The 26,029-nt window shown below is 42.3% G+C and overlaps 2 protein-coding genes and 1 long non-coding RNA gene across 4 annotated transcripts in view; 2 read left to right on the top strand and 1 right to left on the bottom strand.

Annotated features, from left to right (window-relative positions):
* The window catches only part of gpr179 (G protein-coupled receptor 179), a 25,320-nt gene extending 12,238 nt beyond the window's left edge, over nucleotides 1-13,082 (bottom strand). The window contains exons 1-5 of the mRNA XM_061984343.2: nucleotides 12,217-13,082; nucleotides 9,313-9,421; nucleotides 873-969; nucleotides 584-801; nucleotides 447-515 (exon numbers count right to left, since the gene is read on the bottom strand). Of these exons, the coding sequence (XP_061840327.2) occupies nucleotides 447-515; nucleotides 584-801; nucleotides 873-969; nucleotides 9,313-9,421; nucleotides 12,217-13,082 (1,359 nt within the window). The remainder of the gene's footprint in view (nucleotides 1-446; nucleotides 516-583; nucleotides 802-872; nucleotides 970-9,312; nucleotides 9,422-12,216) is intronic.
* On the top strand, nucleotides 862-15,567 carry LOC140679820 (uncharacterized). Its single transcript, XR_012051170.1, has 3 exons — nucleotides 862-982; nucleotides 14,088-14,157; nucleotides 14,801-15,567. It is a non-coding gene; the product is annotated as an uncharacterized lncRNA (long non-coding RNA).
* An 8,532-nt stretch (nucleotides 15,568-24,099) lies between these two features.
* The window catches only part of socs7 (suppressor of cytokine signaling 7), a 28,796-nt gene continuing 26,866 nt past the window's right edge, over nucleotides 24,100-26,029 (top strand). For both annotated transcript variants that reach the window (XM_061984344.2, XM_061984346.2), the window contains exon 1: nucleotides 24,100-25,522. In XM_061984344.2, coding sequence (XP_061840328.1) covers nucleotides 24,273-25,522 — 1,250 coding nt within the window. In that variant the 5' untranslated portion in view covers nucleotides 24,100-24,272. The remainder of the gene's footprint in view (nucleotides 25,523-26,029) is intronic.

A 26,029-nucleotide genomic window follows, 5' to 3' on the forward strand; every position in this document is an offset into this window, starting at 1 on the left:
AGCGACACACAATCTGTGACCCTGATGCAAGCAGCTATATGGTGACCTGAGGACGGCGTGGCGCGGTTGGGAGAGTGGCCGTGCCAGCAACCTGAGGGTTCCTGGTTCGATCCCCACCTACTACCGACTTCGTCACGTCCGTTGTCCTTGAGCAAGACACTTCACCCTTGCTCCTGATGGGTGGTGGTTAGGGCCTTGCATGACAGCTCCCGCCATCAGTGTGTGAATGTGTGTGTGTGAATGGGTGAATGTGGAAATAGTGTCAAAGCACTTTGAGTACCTTGAAGGTAGAAAAGCGCTTTACAAGTACAACCCATATCTGGACGTGCACCAAAACAAGCCATGTGGCAGCCTTTACTCTGTTGAAGCCTGTGCTAACTACCCTACTAACCAACTAACTAATCCAAGTGGTTTGCTTTGTGTGTTTGTTGAAGAGCAACACTTACGGGGAAGTAGAGGAGCAGCGAGCCAAACAAGATGATCTCCAGCAGCAGCAGACCGGACGCCCGGATCCTCTGAGGGGGACACGAGACGCCATCACGTTAGCATGTTAGCATGTTAGCTCGCAGGCCCGCCCACTCACCCTGCTACGCCGATGGCGGTAAGCCGCCAGCATGCTGATGAAGACGAGCGCCATGAAGGTGCCCTGGAAAGCCAGCACGGCGGCCCTCAGCAGCCAGTCCTCCTGCACCCGGCAGGGGGCGCCGTCCTGGCACCGCCTGCAGTCCGGCCAACACGGCAAACAGCTGGGCATGGACGGGTAACACCCCCCGCTCTCGCTGGCGTTCACGCCGCCGCCATCTGCGTCGTCAGGAAGGCAGATTCATGTCACGGTCACCTTCTTGTTCTCCGCAGCCATCTTGTGGAGATACCTGCGTCTTGATTGGCGGTGTCAGGGTTGTAGTATCCTTCTGTGCAGCGACAACAGTACTGGCCCAGCCGGAAGCCCCGCCCCTTGATTGGCACGCACTGCAGGCCGGAAGTAAGAGCACCTTTTTAAATGACAATCTTTTGTTTACATCTACTCTTATACTGCTAAATATTGTTTGCTGACAATAATTGTGCACACAAGATTAGCTGTGTGCTTCAACTCCTTGTTAGCCAGGTTAACTTCATCTTAACTTCCTGGTAGCCAGGACAACTTCCTTGTTAACTTCCTGGTAGCCAGGACAACTTCCTTCTTAACTTCCTGGTACCCAAGATAACTTCCTTCTTAACTTCCTGGTAGCTATGACAACGTCCTTGTTAACTTCCTGGTAGCCAGGACAACTTCCTTGTTAACTTCCTGGTAGCCAGGACAACTTTCTTGTTAACTTCCTGGTAGCCAGGACAACGTCCTTGTTAACTTCCTGGTAGCCAGGACAACTTCCTTCTTAACTTCCTGGTAGCCAGGACAACTTTCTTGTTAACTTCCTGGTAGCTAGGACAACTTTCTTGTTAACTTCCTGGTAGCTAGGACAACTTTCTTCTTAACTTCCTGGTAGCTAGGACAACTTTCTTGTTAACTTCCTGGTAGCTAGGACAACTTTCTTCTTAACGTCCTGGTAGCTAGGTCAACTTTCTTCTTAACTTCCTGGTAGCTATGACAACATCCTTGTTAACTTCCCGGTAGCCAGGACAACTTCCTTCTTAACTTCCTGGTAGCCAGGACAACTTTCTTGTTAACTTCCTGGTAGCTAGGACAACGTCCTGTTAATTTCCTGGTAGCTATGACAACGTCCTTGTTAACTTCCTGGTAGCCAGGACAACTTCCTTGTTAACTTCCTGGTAGCCAGGACAACGTCCTTGTTAACTTCCTGGTAGCCAGGACAACTTCCTTCTTAACTTCCTGGTAGCCAGGACAACTTCCTTGTTAACTTCCTGGTAGCCAGGACAACTTCCTTCTTAACTTCCTGGTACCCAAGATAACTTCCTTCTTAACTTCCTGGTAGCTATGACAACGTCCTTGTTAACTTCCTGGTAGCCAGGACAACTTCCTTGTTAACTTCCTGGTAGCCAGGACAACTTTCTTGTTAACTTCCTGGTAGCCAGGACAACTTCCTTGTTAACTTCCTGGTAGCCAGGACAACGTCCTTGTTAACTTCCTGGTAGCCAGGACAACTTCCTTGTTAACTTCCTGGTAGCTATGACAACGTCCTTGTTAACTTCCTGGTAGCCAGGACAACTTCCTTGTTAACTTCCTGGTAGCCAGGACAACGTCCTTGTTAACTTCCTGGTAGCCAGGACAACTTCCTTCTTAACTTCCTGGTAGCCAGGACAACTTTCTTGTTAACTTCCTGGTAGCTAGGACAACTTTCTTGTTAACTTCCTGGTAGCTAGGACAACTTTCTTGTTAACTTCCTGGTAGCTAGGACAACTTTCTTCTTAACTTCCTGGTAGCTAGGTCAACTTTCTTCTTAACTTCCTGGTAGCTATGACAACGTCCTTGTTAACTTCCTGGTAGCCAGGACAACTTTCTTGTTAACTTCCTGGTAGCTAGGACAACTTTCTTCTTAACTTCCTGGTAGCTAGGTCAACTTTCTTCTTAACTTCCTGGTAGCTATGACAACGTCCTTGTTAACTTCCTGGTAGCCAGGACAACTTCCTTGTTAACTTCCTGGTAGCCAGGACAACTTTCTTGTTAACTTCCTGGTATCCAGGACAACTTCCTTGTTAACTTCCTGGTAGCTAGGACAACGTCCTTCTTAACTTCCTGGTAGCTATGACAACGTCCTTGTTAACTTCCCGGTAGCCAGGACAACGTCCTTGTTAACTTCCTGGTAGCTAGGACAACGTCCTTGTTAACTTCCTGGTAGCTATGACAACGTCCTTGTTAACTTCCTGGTAGCCAGGACAACGTCCTTGTTAACTTCCTGGTAGCCAGGACAACTTCCTTCTTAACTTCCTGGTAGCCAGGACAACTTTCTTGTTAACTTCCTGGTAGCTAGGACAACTTTCTTGTTAACTTCCTGGTAGCTAGGACAACTTTCTTCTTAACTTCCTGGTAGCTAGGTCAACTTTCTTCTTAACTTCCTGGTAGCTATGACAACGTCCTTGTTAACTTCCTGGTAGCCAGGACAACTTCCTTGTTAACTTCCTGGTAGCCAGGACAACTTCCTTCTTAACTTCCTGGTAGCCAGGACAACTTTCTTGTTAACTTCCTGGTAGCTAGGACAACTTTCTTGTTAACTTCCTGGTAGCTAGGACAACTTTCTTGTTAACTTCCTGGTAGCTAGGACAACGTCCTTGTTAACTTCCTGGTAGCCAGGACAACTTTCTTCTTAACTTCCTGGTAGCTATGACAACGTTCTTGTTAACTTCCTGGTAGCTAGGACAACTTTCTTGTTAACTTCCTGGTAGCTAGGACAACGTCCTTGTTAACTTCCTGGTAGCCAGGACAACTTTCTTCTTAACTTCCTGGTAGCTATGACAACGTCCTTGTTAACTTCCTGGTAGCCAGGACAACGTCCTTGTTAACTTCCTGGTAGCCAGGACAACTTCCTTCTTAACTTCCTGGTAGCCAGGACAACTTTCTTGTTAACTTCCTGGTAGCTAGGACAACTTTCTTGTTAACTTCCTGGTAGCTAGGACAACTTTCTTGTTAACTTCCTGGTAGCTAGGACAACGTCCTTGTTAACTTCCTGGTAGCCAGGACAACTTTCTTCTTAACTTCCTGGTAGCTATGACAACGTCCTTGTTAACTTCCTGGTAGCCAGGACAACTTCCTTGTTAACTTCCTGGTAGCCAGGACAACTTCCTTGTTAACTTCCTGGTAGCCAGGACAACTTCCTTGTTAACTTCCTGGTAGCCAGGACAACTTCCTTGTTAACTTCCTGGTAGCCAGGACAACTTCTTTGTTCTATTCCTGGTAGCTAGGACAACTTTCTTGTTAACTTCCTGTTAGCTATGACAACATCCTTGTTAACTTCCTGGTAGCCAGGACAACTTCCTTCTTAACTTCCTGGTAGCCAGGACAACGTCCTTGTTAACTTCCTGGTTGCTAGGACAACTTCCTTGTTCACTTCCTGGTAGCTAGGACAACTTTCTTGTTAACTTCCTGGTAGCCAGGACAACTTCCTTACTAACTTCCTCGTAGCCAGGACAACTTCTTTGTTCTATTCCTGGTAGCTACGACAACTTTCTTGTTAACTTCCTGTTAGCTATGACAACATCCTTGTTAACTTCCTGGTAGCCAGGACAACTTCCTTCTTAACTTCCTGGTAGCCAGGACAACATCCTTGTTAACTTCCTGGTTGCTAGGACAACTTCCTTGTTCACTTCCTGGTAGCTAGGACAACTTTATTGTTAACTTCCTGGTAGCCAGACTAACTGCTTTGTTCGCTTCCTGGTAGCCAGGACAACTTCCTTACTAACTTCCTAGTAGCCAGGACAACTTCTTTGTTCTATTCCTGGTAGCCAGGACAACTTTCTTGTTCACTTTCTGGTAGCTAAGACAACTTTCTTGTTAACCTCCTGGTAGCCAGGACAACTTCCTTCTTAACTTCCTGGTAGCCAGGACAACGTCCTTGTTAACTTCCTGGTAGCTAGGACAACTTCCTTGTTCACTTCCTGGTAGCTAGGACAACTTTCTTGTTAACTTCCTGGTAGCCAGGACAACTTCCTTCTTAACTTCCTGGTAGCCAGGACAACTTCCTTCTTAACTTCCTAACAGCTAGGACAACTTTCTTGTTAACTTCCTGGTAGCTAGGACAACGTCCTTGTTAACTTCCTGGTAGCCAGGACAACTTTCTTGTTAACTTCCTGGTAGCTAGGACAACTTTCTTGTTAACTTCCTGGTAGCTATGACAACGTCCTTGTTAACTTCCTGGTAGCCAGGACAACTTTCTTGTTAACTTCCTGGTAGCCAGGACAACTTTCTTGTTAACTTCCTTGTAGCCAGGACAACTTTCTTGTTAACTTCCTTGTAGCTATGACAACGTCCTTGTTAACTTCCCGGTAGCCAGGACAACGTCCTTGTTAACTTCCTGGTAGCCAGGACAACTTCCTTCTTAACTTCCTGGTAGCCAGGACAACTATCTTGTTAACTTCCTGGTAGCTAGGACAACTTTCTTGTTAACTTCCTGGTAGCTAGGACAACTTTCTTGTTAACTTCCTGGTAGCTAGGTCAACTTTCTTCTTAACTTCCTGGTAGCTATGACAACGTCCTTGTTAACTTCCTGGTAGCCAGGACAACTTCCTTGTTAACTTCCTGGTAGCCAGGACAACTTTCTTGTTAACTTCCTGGTATCCAGGACAACTTCCTTCTTAACTTCCTGGTAGCTATGACAACGTCCTTGTTAACTTCCTGGTAGCCAGGACAACTTTCTTGTTAACTTCCTGGTAGCCAGGACAACTTCCTTGTTAACTTCCTGGTAGCCAGGACAACTTCTTTGTTCTATTCCTGGTAGCTACGACAACTTCCTTGTTAACTTCCTGTTAGCTATGACAACATCCTTGTTAACTTCCTGGTAGCCAGGACAACTTCCTTCTTAACTTCCTGGTAGCCAGGACAACGTCCTTGTTAACTTCCTGGTTGCTAGGACAACTTCCTTGTTCACTTCCTGGTAGCTAGGACAACTTTATTGTTAACTTCCTGGTAGCCAGACTAACTGCTTTGTTCGCTTCCTGGTAGCCAGGACAACTTCCTTACTAACTTCCTAGTAGCCAGGACAACTTCTTTGTTCTATTCCTGGTAGCTACGACAACTTTCTTGTTAACTTCCTGTTAGCTATGACAACATCCTTGTTAACTTCCTGGTAGCCAGGACAACTTCCTTCTTAACTTCCTGGTAGCCAGGACAACGTCCTTGTTAACTTCCTGGTTGCTAGGACAACTTCCTTGTTCACTTCCTGGTAGCTAGGACAACTTTATTGTTCGCTTCCTGGTAGCCAGGACAACTTCCTTACTAACTTCCTCGTAGCCAGGACAACTTCTTTGTTCTATTCCTGGTAGCCAGGACAACTTTCTTGTTCACTTTCTGGTAGCTAGGACAACTTTCTTGTTAACCTCCTGGTAGCCAGGACAACTTCCTTCTTAACTTCCTGGTAGCCAGGACAACGTCCTTGTTAACTTCCTGGTAGCTAGGAAAACTTCCTTGTTCACTTCCTGGTAGCTAGGACAACTTTCCTGGTAGCTAGGACAACTTTCTTGTTAACTTCCTGGTAGCCAGGACAACTTCCTTCTTAACTTCCTGGTAGCCAGGACAACTTCCTTCTTAACTTCCTAACAGCTAGGACAACTTTCTTGTTAACTTCCTGGTAGCTAGGACAACTTTATTGTTAACTTCCTGGTAGCCAGACTAACTGCTTTGTTCACTTCCTGGTAGCCAGGACAACTTCCTTACTAACTTCCTGGTAGCCAGGACAACTTCTTTGTTCTATTCCTGGTAGCTACGACAACTTTCTTGTTAACTTCCTGTTAGCTATGACAACATCCTTGTTAACTTCCTGGTAGCCAGGACAACTTCCTTCTTAACTTCCTGGTAGCCAGGACAACGTCCTTGTTAACTTCCTGGTTGCTAGGACAAGTTCCTTGTTCACTTCCTGTTAGCTAGGACAACTTTATTGTTAACTTCCTGGTAGCCAGACTAACTGCTTTGTTCACTTCCTGGTAGCCAGGACAACTTCCTTACTAACTTCCTCGTAGCCAGGACAACTTCTTTGTTCTATTCCTGGTAGCTAGGACAACTTTCTTGTTAACTTCCTGTTAGCTATGACAACATCCTTGTTAACTTCCTGGTAGCCAGGACAACTTCCTTCTTAACTTCCTGGTAGCCAGGACAACGTCCTTGTTAACTTCCTGGTTGCTAGGACAACTTCCTTGTTCACTTCCTGGTAGCTAGGACAACTTTATTGTTAACTTCCTGGTAGCCAGACTAACTGCTTTGTTCGCTTCCTGGTAGCCAGGACAACTTCCTTGTTAACTTCCTGGTAGCCAGGACAACTTTCTTGTTAACTTCCTGGTATCCAGGACAACTTCCTTCTTAACTTCCTGGTAGCTAGGACAACGTCCTTGTTAACTTCCTGGTAGCCAGGACAACTTTCTTGTTAACTTCCTGGTAGCTAGGACAACTTTCTTCTTAACTTCCTGGTAGCTAGGTCAACTTTCTTCTTAACTTCCTGGTAGCTATGACAACGTCCTTGTTAACTTCCTGGTAGCCAGGACAACTTCCTTGTTAACTTCCTGGTAGCCAGGACAACTTTCTTGTTAACTTCCTGGTATCCAGGACAACTTCCTTCTTAACTTCCTGGTAGCTATGACAACGTCCTTGTTAACTTCCCAGTAGCCAGGACAACGTCCTTGTTAACTTCCTGGTAGCCAGGACAACTTCCTTCTTAACTTCCTGGTAGCCAGGACAACTTTCTTGTTAACTTCCTGGTAGCTAGGACAACTTTCTTGTTAACTTCCTGGTAGCTAGGACAACTTTCTTGTTAACTTCCTGGTAGCTAGGACAACTTTCTTGTTAACTTCCTGGTAGCTAGGACAACGTCCTTGTTAACTTCCTGGTAGCCAGGACAACTTTCTTCTTAACTTCCTGGTAGCTATGACAACATCCTTGTTAACTTCCTGGTAGCCAGGACAACTTCCTTGTTAACTTCCTGGTAGCCAGGACAACTTCCTTGTTAACTTCCTGGTAGCCAGGACAACGTCCTTGTTAACTTCCTGGTAGCCAGGACAACTTCCTTCTTAACTTCCTGGTAGCCAGGACAACTTTCTTGTTAACTTCCTGGTAGCTAGGACAACTTTCTTGTTAACTTCCTGGTAGCTAGGACAACTTTCTTGTTAACTTCCTGGTAGCTAGGACAACGTCCTTGTTAACTTCCTGGTAGCCAGGACAACTTTCTTCTTAACTTCCTGGTAGCTATGACAACATCCTTGTTAACTTCCTGGTAGCCAGGACAACTTCCTTGTTAACTTCCTGGTAGCCAGGACAACTTCCTTGTTAACTTCCTGGTAGCCAGACTAACTTCTTTGTTAACTTCCTGGTAGCCAGACTAACTTCTTTGTTAACTTCCTGGTAGCCAGGACAACTTCCTTGTTAACTTCCTGGTAGCCAGGACAACTTCCTTCTTAACTTCCTGGTAGCCAGGACAACTTCCTTCTTAACTTCCTGGTAGCCAGGACAACTTCCTTCTTAACTTCCTGGTAGCCAGGACAACTTCCTTCTTAACTTCCTGGTAGCAAGGACAACTTCCTTCTTAACTTCCTGGTAGCCAGGACAACTTCCTTCTTAACTTCCTAACAACTAGGACAATGTCCTTGTTAACTTCCTGGTAGCTAGGACAACGTCCTTGTTAACTTCCTGGTAGCTAGGACAACGTCCTTGTTAACTTCCTGGTAGCTAGGACAACTTTCTTGTTAACTTCCTGGTAGCTATTACAACGTCCTTCTTAACTTCCTGTTAGCCAGGACAACTTCCTTCTTAACTTCCTGGTAGCCAGGACAACTTCTTTGTTAACTTCCTGGTAGCCAGGCTAACTTCATACACACACATGACGCTAACAACGTTTAAATCAACAAACGGCTGCCTCAGAGTGTGTTCTTCTGGTGTTATCTGAATAAATAAATAAAGATTAGAAAGGAGGTCACGTTCACACACACGCACACACACACACACACACACACACACACACACACGCTGACACACTTACACTTGCATGGCTCGTGTGTTAATCTAAGTTAAAAGCTAAATGGACACATAAAACCATCACTGAGTCTTTTATCCTTTTTCTGGAGAAATCTCATCCATCAGCGCACGCACACACACACACACACACACACACACTGGCACACACACACACACACACACTGGCACACACACATAGGCCTGTATCAAATGCTGAGAGGTCTAATGGCGCAGGCTGAGCATTGAAGTGATATGGATTATAGAGAAGTTCATGCTCAGTGCATCTGTGTTTATGCGTGTTTACATCAAGTGTGGACACCCCATTGTGTGTTCCTTTAAGGCAGGAGTGTGTGGTCCTTTAAGGCAGGAGTGTGTGTTCCTTTAAGGCAGGAGTGTGTGTTCCTTTAAGGCAGGAGTGTGTGTTCCTTTAAGGCAGGAGTGTGTGTTCCTTTAAGGCAGGAGTGTGTGTTCCTTTAAGGCAGGAGTGTGTGGTCCTTTAAGGCAGGAGTGTGCCAAGGTTTTCCACTTCAAGATAACACAACACGTCAACAACAACATGATCAGTGGTATTTGGGGTCGAAGTTGAACCCGGCAGGACGGCACAAAAGTTGCCCGCTGGATTTGGGGGATTTTCAGGAGCGCCATCTTTAATGTCCCACACACAGATGTACCGTTTCCACGGTAACTTAGGCCACGCCCCCGCTTACCTCCATGCTGGTGCGGTTGCACTGGTGCGTGTCGGCGAACCAGCCGTGCCCCGGGGCACACTGGTCCAGGTCCACGTCCTGGATGTCCACGTCCACACGGACCACGCCTCTGTGCAAACACGGACAAAAGTATTGGGACACATATTCTAATGGGCGTATGAATTATGAAGAAGATTGACTCCATCACATGGTCCCTGGCCCCCTGGGGGTCCACAGAGGTACTGCAAGGGGGAATAGTTGATCAAATGGACGCCATTGAAAACATCAATCATGATTTATTATATTCATGTTAGCATTTAATAGAGATAGCAATTAGCCCGGTAGTTGGCAGCTAGCAGTGGACACCAGTTTCAGCTAGGGATAAGCATACCACTTGTTAGCTCGCGATAAGCGTGGCAGTTGTTGGTTAGCAATTAGCGTGCCAGTTGTCAGTTAGTGATTAGCATGTCAGTTATCAGCTAGCGATTAAGTGCCAATGTTCAGTTGGCATCTAGCGTGCCCGTTAGCAATCAGCATGCCAGTTGTCAGCTAGTGACTAGCATGCTACTTTTCAGGTAGCGATTAGTGCACCAGTTGTTAGCTAGTGATTAGCGTGCCAATGGTCAGTTAGCAGTTAGTGTGCCAATGGTCAGTTAGTGATTAGCGGGCTAATTTTCAGCTAGCGATTAGAGCACCAGTTGTCATGTCAGCTAGTGATTAGCATGTCAGTTGCTACCTAGCGATTAGCGGGTCGATGGTCAGTTAGTGATTAGCAAGCTAATTTTCAGCGATGAGAGTACCAGTTGTCAGCTAGTGATTAGCATGTCAGTTATCAGCTAGCGATTAGCGTGTCAATGGTCAGTTAGTCATTAGCAAGCTAATTTTCAGCTAGCGATTAGAGCACCAGTTGTCAGCTAGTGAGTAGCATGTCAGTTATCAGCTGGCGATTAGCGTGTCAATGGTCAGTGATTAGCAAGCTAATTTTCAGCTAGCGATTAGAGCACCAGTTGTCAGCTAGTGATTAGCATGTCAGTTATCAGCTGGCGATTAGTGTGTCAATGGTCAGCTAGTGATTAGCATGTCAGTCATCAGCTGGCAATTAGCGTGCCAATGGTCAGTTAGCAACTAGCGTGCCCGTTAGCAATCAGCATGCCAGTTGTCAGCTAGTGACTAGCATGCTACTTTTCAGGTAGCGATTAGTGCACCAGTTGTTAGCTAGTGATTAGCGTGCCAATGGTCAGTTAGCAGTTAGTGTGCCAATGGTCAGTTAGTGATTAGCGGGCTAATTTTCAGCTAGCGATTAGAGCACCAGTTGTCATGTCAGCTAGTGATTAGCATGCCAGTTGCTACCTAGCGATTAGCGGGTCGATGGTCAGTTAGTGATTAGCAAGCTAATTTTCAGCGATGAGAGTACCAGTTGTCAGCTAGTGATTAGCATGTCAGTTATCAGCTAGCGATTAGCGTGTCAATGGTCAGTTAGTCATTAGCAAGCTAATTTTCAGCTAGCGATTAGAGCACCAGTTGTCAGCTAGTGAGTAGCATGTCAGTTATCAGCTGGCGATTAGCGTGTCAATGGTCAGTGATTAGCAAGCTAATTTTCAGCTAGCGATTAGAGCACCAGTTGTCAGCTAGTGATTAGCATGTCAGTTATCAGCTGGCGATTAGTGTGTCAGTGGTCAGCTAGTGATTAGCATGTCAGTCATCAGCTGGCAATTAGCGTGCCAATGGTCAGTTAGCAACTAGCGTGCCAGTTAGCAGTCAGCATGCCAGTTGTCAGCTAGTGACTAGCACGCTAATTGTCAGCTAGCGATTAGAGCACCAGTTGTCAGCCAGTGATTAGCGTGCCAATGGTCAGTTAGAGATTAGTGCGCCAGTTGTCAGCTAGCGATTAGCGTGCCAATGGTCAGTTAGAGATTAGCGTGCCAAATATCAGTTAGCGATTAGTGTGCCAATTGGCAGTTAGCAGTTAGCGTGCCAATGGTCGGTCAGTGATTAGCGTGCCAGTTGTCAGCAAGCAATTACGTGCCAGTTGTCAGCTAGTGATTACCATGCTAATTGTCAGCTAGCGATTAGTGCACCAGTTGTCAGCTAGTGATTAGCATGTCAGTTATCAGCTAGCGATTAAGGTGCCAATGGTCAGTTAGCGATTAGCGTGTCGGATGTCAGTTAGCAATTGGCGGGCCAATGGTCAGTTTGCGATTAGCGTGCCCATTGTCAGTTAGCAATTAGCATGCCAATCGTCAGTTAGCAATAATCATGGCAATTTTCAGTTAGCAATTAGCATGCCAATTGTCAGTTAGCAATTAACATTCCAATTGTCAGTTAGCAATTAGCATTCCAGTTATCAGCTAGCAATTAGCAAGCCAGTTTTTAGTTAGCGGTTAGGGTGCCAGTTATTATTTTACGATTATTATGCCAGATGTCATTTGGTGATTAGCAAGTCTGTTATCAGCTAGCGATTACGGCGCCAATGGTCAGTTAGCGATTAGCGTCTCGGATGTCAGTTAAAAATTGGCTTGCCAATGGTCAGTTTGCGATTAGCATGCCAATTCTTAGCTCGCAATTAGCATTCCAGGTATCAGCTAGCAATTAGCAAGCCAGTTTTTAGTTAGCGGTTAGGGTGCCAGTTATTATTTTACGATTATTGTGCCAGTTGTCAGTTAGTAATAAGTACGGCATTTGCCAGCCAGCAATTAGCATGCCAATTGTCAGCTAGCGATTCGTGTGCCTGTTGTAGTGATTAGTGCGCTAGTTCTCGGCTAACGATTAGCACGACAGTTATCAGCTAGCGATTAGCGTGCCAGTTGTCATTTAGCAGTTAGTGTGGCAATGGTCAGCTCACTACTCTTGTAAAAATGATGTTCTGGCCCTGATGCTGTCCCAATACTTTAGTTCTGGGTGTGTGACATCATCAAGGTGTCCTACCTGAATTCGGGAGTCAGGTCCGGCTTGAGTCCATAGAAGGACGTGGACAAGGTGAGCATCCACCTGGGCACAAAGCGGCCATCCTGGCAGTCCAGGTAGGGGGCGCCGGCCCAGCCGACGGCGCTGCCATTGGTCACGTAGCTGTCGCCCTGCCCCCACTTGGGCGTGTCCAAGGTGCTGAGGTCATTGAGGAGGACCCTCTTGGACAGGGCGGGCTTGACCGCGCCGGACTCCGGAAATTTGAAGCGTCGGAACCAGCTGTCGTCGGGGGCGGGTGGCGGCGGGTGCAGGTGGTCCCAGGTCTTGGACAGGTCCTGCAGCACGATGGCCGGCACCTCGGCCGCCATACCCCGACTGGCGCGGAGCACCAGCTGCGGCGCCGGGCCGGCGGGGTCGCAGTCGAAGGTGAGCAGGGCCCGCCGGACCAGCCCGTCGGCCTGCAGCAGGGCGCGGACCAGCGCGTGGTACCACTCCATGTCCTCCTGCACCGAACTCTCCCGCAGGTCGCTGGCCTGGAAGATCATGTTGAGGAAGTTGGCCGTGTTGGCCAGAGCGTCCAGCGCCGGCCTCAAGGGGGCGCCGAAGCTGTCTGGAAGCGGCCCGGACCGACCCGCCGGGCTGAAGGCCCGCGAGCAGCGCGCCGCCTCCACCGCGGACGAGTCTCCGGTGTACAGGAAGTCCTCCGCCGGGCTCCAGTCGTCCTCCGGCGGGGCTTGCGAGGCGTTGGCGGCGCCCCCCGCCGCTTCCGTGGCGTCTGCGGGGCCGGTGGAGTTGCCGAGGGAGTCCTCCTTGCTCGCGTCTCCTCCCGGCAACGTCACCTGGGCTCTGACCAGCCAGGCCAGCAGGAGGAGCCACACGGGAAACATTCCGGAACCTTCTCACCCAGAGCAGGAGGTCACATGACCGCGCTCGTTGGCGAGGCTTCACGTCTCAGCATGGCGGCGGCGGGACGCTCCTCGGCCCTCCGAGTCCAGCACGCCATCAGAACATCAGGACCACCTTGCTCTTCTTCTGCTGGTCCGGCCAGGAAACTTCTTCTTCTTCTTCTTTCCTCCTGCAGCTCGCAGATCTGTCGCTCCAATGGTGGACCACGCCGACGCTCCTCTGTCCTCCTGTCTGACTCCGCCCCTTTCCTGCCTGACTCCGCCCCTTTCCTCACCCCCTCACCCCTTGTCTCCATTTATGAAAAGTGATGAGAGTGGGGCATCTGCTCTCTCTCTCTCTCTCTCTCTCTCTCTCTGTGTGTGTGTGTGTGTGTGTGTGTGTGTGTGTGTGTGTGTGTGTGTGTGTGTGTGTGTGTGTGTGTGTGTGTGTGTGTGTGTGTGTGTGTGTGTGTGTGTGTGTGAGAGAGTGTGTGTGAGAGAGAAATGAGGTTTAATCTCTGCAGCATTTGGGATTAGTGCATCCTACATAAAGACCTGCTGGATGCGCTATTACTGCACACACACACACACACACACACACACACACACACACACACACACACACACTTTTGTCACAGCCATGTCAAGTGTGTGTGAACGGGAAAGTAACGAGCGTGTTGTGCTAAGAAAGTAAAAGAAGTGCGAGCAGCTGGCAGGTGTGATGCGCGCAAGGACCCGTGTTTTGGTAACCACGGCAACTGCTGCCCTTTTCTCACACACGCTGGTAATGATGATGCATGCTGGGTTAAAAAAACAACAAAAAAAAACCACGATCGAACCGTAACAGGCTAAACGTGATGACGTGCCTTTTATTTTGAAGGCAGGAAGTCGTATTAAAATGACATATATGAGGTTATCATACACTTTTTTTTGCCCCCCCCCCACCCCCTGCCTAGGCTAAATGTTAGCTTCACTTAGCTTAGCTTGACGTGTTGTAATTCTTTTTAGGGACGAGACTGGAGTGTTGCCATGGTAACGCAGCTGACCTTTGACCTCGCATGAAGATTGAGGCCTGCAGGTTATTCTGATCACACACGCACGCACGCACACACACACACACACACACATGGGGCGGCATAGCTCGGTTGGTAGAGTGGCCGTGCCAGCGACTTGAGGGTTCCAGGTTCGATTCCCACTTCCGCCATCCTAGTCACCCACACTGGGAGCAGGTGGGTAAAAGTGTCTTGCCCAAGACTAGGATGGCGGAAGCGGGGAATCGAACCTGGAACCCTCAAATTGCTGGCACGCCACCCCACGGGGTACGACTCAAGCTGAGTCCAAATTCTTTTGTCAAACATTCTTAAGGCGTTTGAGTTTTGCTTTGTTTTACCTTTCACTGTGCTTAACTTATTTTTACACTTTACATGCAACTTAGATATTGGGTTTCACTATGTAAAAGCGCTTTGAGTCACTAGAGAAAAGCGCTATATAAATATAATGCACGCACGCACACACACACACACACACACACACACACACACACACACACACACACACACACACACACACACACACACACACACACACACACACACACACGCTCCTTACCTTTGCAGCGGCCCCTGGCGGTCATCACACGTTACTACAACACATTGGAACTCATTTTAAACATGTCCGATTGGATTGAAAATAAACTTTTACTTTTTCTTGTTTTTTTCCAGAAACTCATGACGGCACCGAGCGCGTCTCAAAGGCAGGGGGCGCTGTGGGTGAGTGTTTACAAGCATGCACTCATATGCCTCCAACAATGTATGCATGCATGTTGGAAATGAACTCAAACTCAACAATCATATCAGTTCAATGACAAAATACAAACTCGACCCTCTACTGCCCCCCTATGCTACGCGCACGCATTGCATGCTACACCTGACTCTGATTGGCTGCCAAACAGGAAGTAGTTGTATTTATGTTTTAAAGGATTTTTTTTTTTCAAATTTTATTCCAAAAACAATACGATGCACATGTGTTAACCATTTTATTAATACTTTCTAATAGACATTGAACAACATATTTTAAAGGAAGTACTTTTATTTTGAAGCCCACAATACGTTCAGAATTTGTATTTGAGCTAAAAAAAATTTTTTTTTTAAAAGCAATAATTACATTTCCATATTCAAGAAGAATGTTGCGTGTACACACCGTGAGCTAAAAAAAAAAAAAAAAAACATAATCCTGGAACATTTTTATTACGGTACAGTACAGTTTACATATAGACTATGAAGTACAAATACTTTTAATACTGCAACATTTTTACTACGGTACAGCAGAGGTGGGTAGAGTAGCCAGAAATTGTACTCAAGTAAGAGTACTGTTACTTTAGAGATTTATTACTCAAGTAAAAGTAAGGAGTAGTCACCCAAATATTTACTTGAGTAAAAGTAAAAAGTATGTTGTGAAAAAACTACTCAAGTACTGAGTAACTGATGAGTAACATACACACACATATCATCTATATATATATATATATATATATACACACACACACATTTATATATATATATATATACACATTTATATATATATATATATATATATATGTATGTGTGGGAAAAAAATCACAAGACTATTTCATCTCTACAGGCCTGTTTCATGAGGGGGGGGTACCCTCAATCGTCAGGAGATTTTAATGGGAGCATTCGCATACCATGGTTTATATAGGGCACAGAGTGGGTGGGTACAGGCTGGCCTAGGGGCGTGGTGATTGGCTCATGTGTTACCTAGGAGGTGTTTCCGTCTGTGGCGGCATGCTGTTACAATTTCGCTGCGCTTGTTGAGGGATGACAGGTCTGGACGGTAAATAATAAACAGTTTCTCTTTCAAGCATAGGTTGCATCTTTTATTACCACTATTGTAAGGTGTGCTGGATGCAAGAATTTGCCATGTCATTGAATATTCAACATTATTGTCTTTGAGGTCCCAAATGTGTTTGCTGAGTTCTGTGGTATTTCGCAAGTTTTTGTTCCCGAAAGAAGCCTTGTGATTGTTCCATCTGGTTTTGAATTCTCCCTCGGTTAATCCTACATATGTGTCGGATGTGTTAATGTCCTTGCGTATTACCTTAGATTGGTAGACAACTGATGTTTGTAAGCACCCCCCGTTGAGAGGGCAATCAGGTTTCTTTCGACAGTTACAGTCTTTGTTGGTTTTGGAGTCGCTCTGTCTGGGGGCCGACGGCTCATTTGCAATTGTTTTGTTGTGGTTTGAGATGATTTGTCGTATATTGTTCATGCAGCTGTAGCTCAATTTAATGTTGTTCTTGTTGAATACTTTTCTTAGGGTGTTGTCTTTGGGAAAGTGTTTGTCAATCAGATTGAGGAATTTGTGTCCGTCTGTATATATATATATATATATACAGTATATATATATATATATATATATATATATAGTATATCATTTATATTTATTTATTTTGCCGTTTTTGTTTACATGTTAAAGGTGTTTTAATGAATATACATGCATGTTTAACACATATAGATTCCTTTCTTTCATGAAGACAAGAATATAAGTTGGTGTATTACCTGATTCTGATGACTTGCATTGATTGTAATCAGACAGTAGTGCTGATAACGTCCACGTTTTCAAATGGAGGAGAAGAAAAGTTCCTCCTTTCTGTCTAATACCACCTGAAAGTGGTTGGTTTTTGGCATCTTATTTGTCCAGCTTCCATATTCGTTTTTATACACTTTACAAGAAATACATTGGCGGCAAATTCCGTAGCTTGTTTGCGCTGGCTTTCGGAGACTCTTGTTTTGAAAGCGCAGGCGCGATGGAGCGGCACTTTTATTGTGAAGACAGGAACTGTGCAGTCAGTCTTTAGGCTTTTGACGGGATGTACGGTTGAAATAAAAAATTGTCTTTTTTTCCTTCACAGTTTTGATTGATTGATTGGAACTTTTATTAGTAGATTGCACAGTACAGTACATATTCCGTACAATTGACCACTAAATGGTAACACCCCAATAAGTTTTTCAACTTGTTTAAGTCAGGTCATGTGACCGCCTGGCTCTGTTTGATTGGTCCAACGTCACCAGTGACTGTATTTGTTGAAACGCAGGCACTATGAAGGTCTGTCTGACAGACCAAAACAAACAAAGCGTGCATTAACAGATCGATAAAAATTAGTAGCGAGTAGCGAGCTGAATGTAGATAAAAGTAGCGTTTCTTCTCTATAAATATACTCAAGTAAAAGTAAAAGTATGTTGCATTAAAACTACTCTTAGAAGTACAATTTATCCCAAAAGTTACTCAAGTAGATGTAACGGAGTAAATGTAGCGCGTTACTACCCACCTCTGCGGTACAGTACAGTTTACATATATACTATAAAGTAAAAGTACTTTTAATACATTTTTACTATGGTACAGTACAGTTTACATATAGACTATGAAGTAAAAATACTTTTAATACATTTTTACTACAGTACAGTTTACATATAGACGATGACGCCAACGCTGTATTGTATCTTGCAAAGTTCCATATCCATAATTCATAAAAGCTCCCAGATATAAACGTGCTTTTAAAAACTATTTTGAAAATATTAAAATAATAAAAACCTAAATTGCACACATTTTAGACTTGATTTTATTTTTGTTAATCTCTTTAATGAATATGTGTGGTCCTCTTGTTCAATAGCAGATATTGTTTTCCTGTTTAGTAAATGTATCTATTTGTATCTATTTTCATTTTAAAAATTGTTTTTGATTGTATTTTATTTATATTTGTATGCCATGTTTGTAAATAAAGTTTTTCGGAACGCACAAGCACATATATTATGAGGCATGTGTTTATGTTTGCTGCCACCTGCTGGACAAATGTAGAATGCAACAACCTTTATCCAACTTTATCGCAATGACAATATAATACAGATGTTTTGAAAATAAAAATAAATGTTTATTTTGTACATTTTCAAAATAAGTACAAATTATTCCTTACTAGATATTGTTCAGGAAGTAGTTTTATACTGAAAAGGCTGTCTGCGCCCACAAAACGTGAACCTTGTTTTATTTATTTATTTTTTAAAGTATGGTACATTCCAGTCTACATATTTTATAAAGCTAACGCTGTAATAATGACTACCAAAAATTACTTATTTTATATTTTTATTTATATTTAATATTTGTTGTCCTCTTGTTCAATAGCAGATATTGTTTTTTTCTGCTACGTTTTTCTATCTAAATTTTTTTTTTAGTTTGTTACTTATTTTATTCCTATATTTACTATCCACATATTTATTTAATTTTTTATAAAAAAAAATGTTTTATTATAGATTGTTATGCCATGTTAGTTTATAAATGAAGTTATTTGGAAGAAAAAAAACGAAGCGCATATATTATGAGGCATGTGTTTATGTTTGCTGCCACCTGCTGGACAAATGTAGAATGCAACAACCTTTATCCAACTTTATCGCAATGAGTTTGAACAGTCTGAAAATAAAAATAAACATGTCTTTTGTACATTTTCAAAACAAGTACACATTATTTCTTGCCAGATATTATTTCGGAAGTAGTTTTATTATGAAAAGGTTATATCTGCGCCCACGTCACGTGACCGTTGAACCTTTTTTATTTTTATTTTTTATTTTTTTAAAGTATGATACAGTCCAGTGTACATATATTATAAAGCTAACGCTGTAATAATGACTACCAAAAATTACTTATTTTATTCATTTAAAAAAAATGTTTTGTTCAATAGCAGATATTGTTTTTTTCTGCTATGTTTTTCTATTTAAATGTTTGTATTAGTTTGTTGCTTATTTTATTCATATATTTACTATCCACATATTATTTAATTAAACTACTTTTTATTGTAGATTTTAATGCCATGTTAGTTTATAAATGAAGTTATTTGAAGAAAAAAAAACAAGCACATATATTATGAGGCATGTGTTTATGTTTGCTGCCACCTTCTGGACAAATGTAGAATGCAACAACCTTTATCCAACTTTATCGCAATGACAACATAAAGATGATTGAACAGTCTGAAAATAAAAATAAACATGTCTTTTGTACATTTTCAAAACAAGTACACATTATTACTAGGTATTGAATCGGAAGTAGTTTTATTATGAAAAGGTTATCTGCGCCCACGTCACGTGACCATTGAACCTTGTTTTTTTGTTGTTGTTGTTTTATTTAAGTACGATACAGTCCAGTCTACATACTGTATATTATAAAGTTAACGCTGTAATAATGACTACCAAAAATTACTTATTTTATAAATATATTTTTTTATATTTTAAGGGACAAGTGGTAGAAAATGGATGGATGGATGTTGTCCTGTTCAATAGCAAATATTGGGTTTTTTTCTGCAATGTACATTTTTTTATTTGTTACTTATTTTATTCATATATTTACTCGCCACATATTATTTATTTTATTATTTATTTAAAATATTTTTATTGTAGATTGTAATGCCATGTTAGTTTATAAATGAAGTTATTTGAGAACAACAAACAAGCACATATATTATGAGGCATGTGTTTATGTTTGCTGCCACCTGCTGGACACATGTAGAATGCAACAACCTTTATCCAACTTTATCGCAAAGACGATATAAATAATAGTTTGAACAGTCTGAAAATAAAAATAAACATGTCTTTTGTACATTTTCAAAACGAGTACACATTATTTCTTACTAGATATTGTTCCGGAAGTGGTTTTATTATGAAAAGGTTATCTGCGCCCACGTCACGTGACCATTGAACCTTGTTTTTTTGTTGTTGTTTTTTTTAAGTATGATACAGTCCAGTCTACATACTGTATATTATAAAGTTAACGCTGTAATAATGACTACCAAAAATTACTTATTTTATAAATATTTGTTTTTATATTTTAAGGCACAAGTGGTAGAAAATAGATGGATGGATGTTGTCCTGTTCAATAGCAAATATTGTTTTTTTTTTCCTGCAATGTACATTTTTTTATTTGTTACTTATTTTATTCATATATTTACTAGCCACATATTATTTATTTAAAATATTTTTATTGTAGATTGTAATGCCATGTTAGTTTATAAATGAAGTTATTTGAGAACAACAAACAAGCACATATATTATGAAGCATGTGTTTATGTTTGCTGCCACCTGCTGGACACATGTAGAATGCAACAACCTTTATCCAACTTTATCGCAATGACGATATAAATAATAGTTTGAACAGTCTGAAAATAAAAATAAACATGTCTTTTGTACATTTTCAAAACGAGTACACATTATTTCTTACTAGATATTGTTCCCGGAAGTAGTTTTATTATGAAAAGGTTATCTGCGCCCACGTCACGTGACCATTGAACCTTGTTTTTATTTTTATTTTTTATTTTTTTAAAGTATGATACAGTCCAGTGTACATATACTACAAAGCTAACGCTGTAATAATGACTACCAAAAATTACTTATTTTGTTTATTTAGAAAAAATAAAATTTGTTTAATAGCAGATTTTTTTTTTCTGCTATGTTTTTCTATTTAAATGTTTGTATTAGTTTGTTACTTATTTTATTCATATATTAACTATCCACATATTTAATTAAACTATTTTTTATTGTAGATTGTAATGCCATGTTAGTTTATAAATGAAGTTATTTGAAAAAAGAAAAAGGATGGATGGATGTTGTCCTCCTGTTCAATAGCAAATATTGTTGTTTTTTTTCTGCGATTTACATTTTTTAATTTGTTACTTATTTTATTCATATATTTACGAGCCACATATTATTTATTTTATTATTTATTTAAAATAATTTTACTGTAGATTGTAATGCCATGTTAGTTTATAAATGAAGTTATTTGGAGGAAGAAAAAACAAGAGCATATATTATGAGGCATGTTATCGTTAACGTTATCTGCGCGAACATTGTTTTTTTTTGTTTTTGTTTTTTTTTCAAAGTACGATACAGTCCAGTCTACATATATTATAAAGCTAACGCTGTAATAATGACTACCAAAAATTACTTATTTTGTTTATTTAGAAAAAATAAAATTTGTTTAATAGCAGATTTTTTTTTTCTGCTATGTTTTTCTATTTAAATGTTTGTATTAGTTTGTTACTTATTTTATTCATGTATTAACTATCCACATATTTAATTAAACTATTTTTTTATTGTAGATTGTAATGCCATATTAGTTTATAAATGAAGTTATTTGAAAAAAGAAAAAGGATGGATGGATGTTGTCCTCCTGTTCAATAGCAAATATTGTTTTTTTTCTGCGATTTACATTTTTTAATTTGTTACTTATTTTATTCATATATTTACGAGCCACATATTATTTATTTTATTATTTATTTAAAATAATTTTACTGTAGATTGTAATGCCATGTTAGTTTATAAATGAAGTTATTTGGAGGGAAAAAAAACAAGAGCATATATTATGAGGCATGTTATCGTTAACGTTATCTGCGCGAACATTGTTTTTTTGTTTGTTTTTTTTTGTTTTTTCAAAGTACGATACAGTCCAGTCTACATATATTATAAAGCTAACGCTGTAATAATGACTACCAAAAATGACTTGTTTTATTAATATTTTTTAAAAATATTTGTTTAATAGCAGATATTGTTTTTTCTGCTGTTTTTCTATTTACATTTTTTTATTAGTTTATTCATATATTTACTATCCACGTGCTATTTAATTAAACTATTGTTATTGTAGATTGCAATGCCATGTTAGTTTATAAATGAAGTCATGTTTGCTGCCACCTGCTGGACAAATGTAGAATGCAACAACCTTTATCCAACTTTATCGCAATGACGATATAAATAATAGCTTGAACAGTCTGAAAATAAAAATAAACATGTCTTTTGTACATTTTCAAAACGAGTACACATTATTTCGTACTAGATATTGTTCCCGGAAGTAGTTTTATTATGAAAAGGTTATCTGCGCCCACGTCACGTGACCATTGAACATTGTTTTTTTCTTTTGTTTTTTTTCTTTAAAGTGCGATACAGTCCAGTCTACATATACTATAAAGCTAACGCTGTAGTAATGACTACCAAAAATGACTTATTTTATAAATATATTTTTTAATATGTTAAGGGACAATCGGTAGAAAAAGGATGGATGGATGTTGTCCTCCTGTTCAATAGCAAATATTGGTTGTTTTTTTCTGCGATTTACATTTTTTAATGTGTTACTTATTTTATTCATATATTTACGAGCCACATATTATTTATTTTGTTATTTATTTAAAATAATTTACTGTAGATTGTAATGCCATGTTAGTTTATAAATGAAGTTATTTGGGGGGAAAAAACCAAGAGCATATATTATGAGGCATGTGCTGCCACATTATTTCTTAATAGATATTGTTTCGGAAGTAGTTTTATTTTGAAAACGTTATCTGCGCCCACATCCCGTGACCATTGAACACTGTTTTTTTTGTTTGTTTTTGTTGTTTTTTTCAAAGTACAATACAGTCCAGTCTACATATATTATAAAGCTAACGCTGTAATAATGACTACTGACTAATATTTTTTTTAAATATTTGTTTAATAGCAGATATTGTTTTTTCTGCTGTTTTTCTATTTAAATTTTTTATTAGTTTATTCATATATTTACTATCCACGTGCTATTTAATTAAACTATTGTTATTGTAGATTGCAATGCCATGTTAGTTTATAAATGAAGTCATGTTTGCTGCCACCTGCTGGACAAATGTAGAATGCAACAACCTTTATCCAACTTTATCGCAATGACGATATAAATAATAGCTTGAACAGTCTGAAAATAAAAATAAACATGTCTTTTGTACATTTTCAAAACGAGTACACATTATTTCTTACTAGATATTGTTCCCGGAAGTAGTTTTATTATGAAAAGGTTATCTGCGCCCACGTCACGTGACCATTGAACATTGTTTTTTTTTTCTTTAAAGTGCGATACAGTCCAGTCTACATATACTATAAAGCTAACGCTGTAGTAATGACTACCAAAAATGACTTATTTTATAAATATATTTTTTAATATGTTAAGGGACAATCGGTAGAAAAAGGATGGATGGATGTTGTCCTCCTGTTCAATAGCAAATATTGTTGTTGTTTTTCTGCGATTTACATTTTTTAATTTGTTACTTATTTTATTCATATATTTACGAGCCACATATTTATTTTGTTATTTATTTAAAATAATTTACTGTAGATTGTAATGCCATGTTAGTTTATAAATGAAGTTATTTGGGGGGAAAAAAACAAGAGCATATATTATGAGGCATGTGCTGCCACATTATTTCTTAATAGATATTGTTTCGGAAGTAGTTTTATTTTGAAAACCTTATCTGCGCCCACATCCCGTGACCATTGAACACTGTTTTTTTTTGTTTGTTTTTGTTGTTTTTTTTCAAAGTACAATACAGTCCAGTCTACATATATTATAAAGCTAACGCTGTAATAATGACTACTGACTAATATTTTTAAAAATATTTGTTTAATAGCAGATATTGTTTTTCTATTTACATTTTTTATTAGTTTGTTACTTATTTTATTCATATATTTACTATCCACGTGCTATTTAATTAAACTATTGTTATTGTAGATTGCAATGCCATGTTAGTTTATAAATGAAGTCATGTTTGCTGCCACCTGCTGGACACATGTAGAATGCAACAACCTTTTCTTTGTGTCGCTGTAATAAAAGAAGATATTCTTGTTCTTATTCGTCAAAATATGGATTATATTGTTCACGTGACTGTGGAACCGCACTAAAATGTCGTTTATTCAATAGGCTTTTATATTTTGTGTAATATTCTGACTTTAATGACGTGGAACATTATTTGAAATATGAGTAAAATAAAATGTGCTGATTTGTGAATGAAGGCAAAATGGAGGTGAGAATTAAGTGTGTCGTCATCATCATCATCGTTGTCGTCGTCGTCGTCATCATCGGGCGGGTGGGGCCAGGCCGTGACCAAGGTGGTCTTGGAGGAGGGGGGAGGCCGTGACCGCGAGTCTAGCTGCCTGCCTGAGTCCCGACTCCCATCTGCTCGCTGCAGCGGCGACCCCGCGGAGGATGCGCGCGGCCGACATCTTGTCTCCCCGCCGTCTCGTCTCCGGTGCGCGTTAACGGCGCGCGGCCCTCGCTCGCGTCTGCGGGCCGTCGCTATGTGACGTCGCCCTCGGATCGGTGTGGCCGCCATCGTCAGCGTCGACAATGACGAGCGACGCGCAGGAAATGTCGCCCGACTTCGTGCTCATGCGTGTGGTCTCCGCGGCCGAGGAGGACCGCCCGGACGCGGACAGCGGGGCCGTGGTGGCCCACAGCGGCGGCAAGGCGAGCTTGGACCTCGGCCGAGACTCGGGCCTCGAGCATCCCGGCGGATGCCGGAACAAAGCCCCGGCGAGCGGCGGCGGCGGCGGCCCTGCTGCACCTGACAGCGGCCGAGCCCCGCTGTGCGCGCCGCCTCGGCCGCAGAGCCCCGCGGAGGCCCCGAGCTGCGAGTTCGCTCCCGGACTGCGGCCTCAGCTGCTCGTCTTCTCGGATCTCATGCGGACTGGGGACCGTCTGAACAGGAATCCTTTGGCCGCGGACCAGAGCTCGGGTGCGGGTTGCTCCCACTTGACTGCCAACAACAACAACACGCTGGATCCCGCTCGGGTCCAGCAGGAGCAGAACCGGCTGGACGGGACCTGGTCCACGCACGCCGCCGTCCCGGTGTCCGCGGAGCCCGCGGAACTCTGCCACCGGCCCGAGTGGCCCCTCTTGTCGGGAGGCTCCGGCCCGCTGGCCGGCATCACTCGGGACCGGGAGGGCGCCGTGCTGGAGCTGGCCCGCAGGTTCGGGGAGCTGGGGGTCGGGGGGGTTCCGAAGATGCTCTTCAAAGCGGGTGAGCTCCCCCAGTGCGCGTGTCAGGGCGCACACGGGCCCGGCGAGCACGCGGACGACCCCGCCGTCACCAGCGACGCTCTGCTGGTCCTGGAAGGACTCGGGAGCGAGGACGTGGCCGGCTTGGGTCTGGAGGACGCGCAGGAGAAGAGAGACCTGGTCACCTGTTTACAAGCCCAGGTCGGCGGGCCGCCCGAAGCCCACCTGGACCCGCAGCAGCACCGGGTCAGCCCGGGAGAACCCCGGGCGACCGTGCCGCTTTCGCACACGCCGACACGGAACTCACCGTGGACCGGCAGTCCCGCCCGGGGCCAGCTGGTGTCCACGCCTCGCAGGAGGCCCGACAGGTGTGCCAGCGTGCCCAGGACCCCCGGAGGCGCCGACAAGACCCTGAAAGTGCCGGGGAAGTCCAAGAAGGGCTCGCTGAAGATCCGACTCAGCAGATTGTTCCGGACTAAGAGCTGCAGCGGATCCACGCACCTTCTGGACAAGAGACCCTCCATGACGTCCTCGGTGGTCTCTGCTGGAAGTCTGCTGGACGTGCAAAGTACTTCTGGACCTGTGCTGGACTCGGACAGGTGAGGTGATCCACTTCCTGTTTGTCAGCCCATACATCAGAATCTATGTGCTCCTAGAAGATGATTATTGATCACTGATATCGTCATCTTTCTTGATCGCTGATGTCATCTTTATTAATCGCTATCATCATCTTTATTAATCGCTGATATCATCATCTTTATTGATCGCTGATATCATCTTTATTAATCGCTGATATCTTCATCTTTATTAATCGCTGATATCATCATCTTTATTAATCGCTGATATTGTCATCTTTATTGATCGCTGATATCATCTTTATTAATCGCTGATATCTTCATCTTTATTAATCGCTGATATCATCATCTTTATTAATCGCTGATATTGTCATCTTTGTTAATCACTGATATCATTATTCATCTTTAATCGCTGATATTGTCATCTTTATTAATCACTGATATCATTATTATTAATCTTTAATTGCTGATATTGTCATCTTTATTAATCACTGATATTATCATTATTAATCGCTGATATCATCATCTTTA

This window comes from Nerophis lumbriciformis, linkage group LG25 (genome assembly GCF_033978685.3).
Source record: "Nerophis lumbriciformis linkage group LG25, RoL_Nlum_v2.1, whole genome shotgun sequence".
Taxonomy (NCBI): Eukaryota; Metazoa; Chordata; class Actinopteri; order Syngnathiformes; family Syngnathidae; genus Nerophis; species Nerophis lumbriciformis.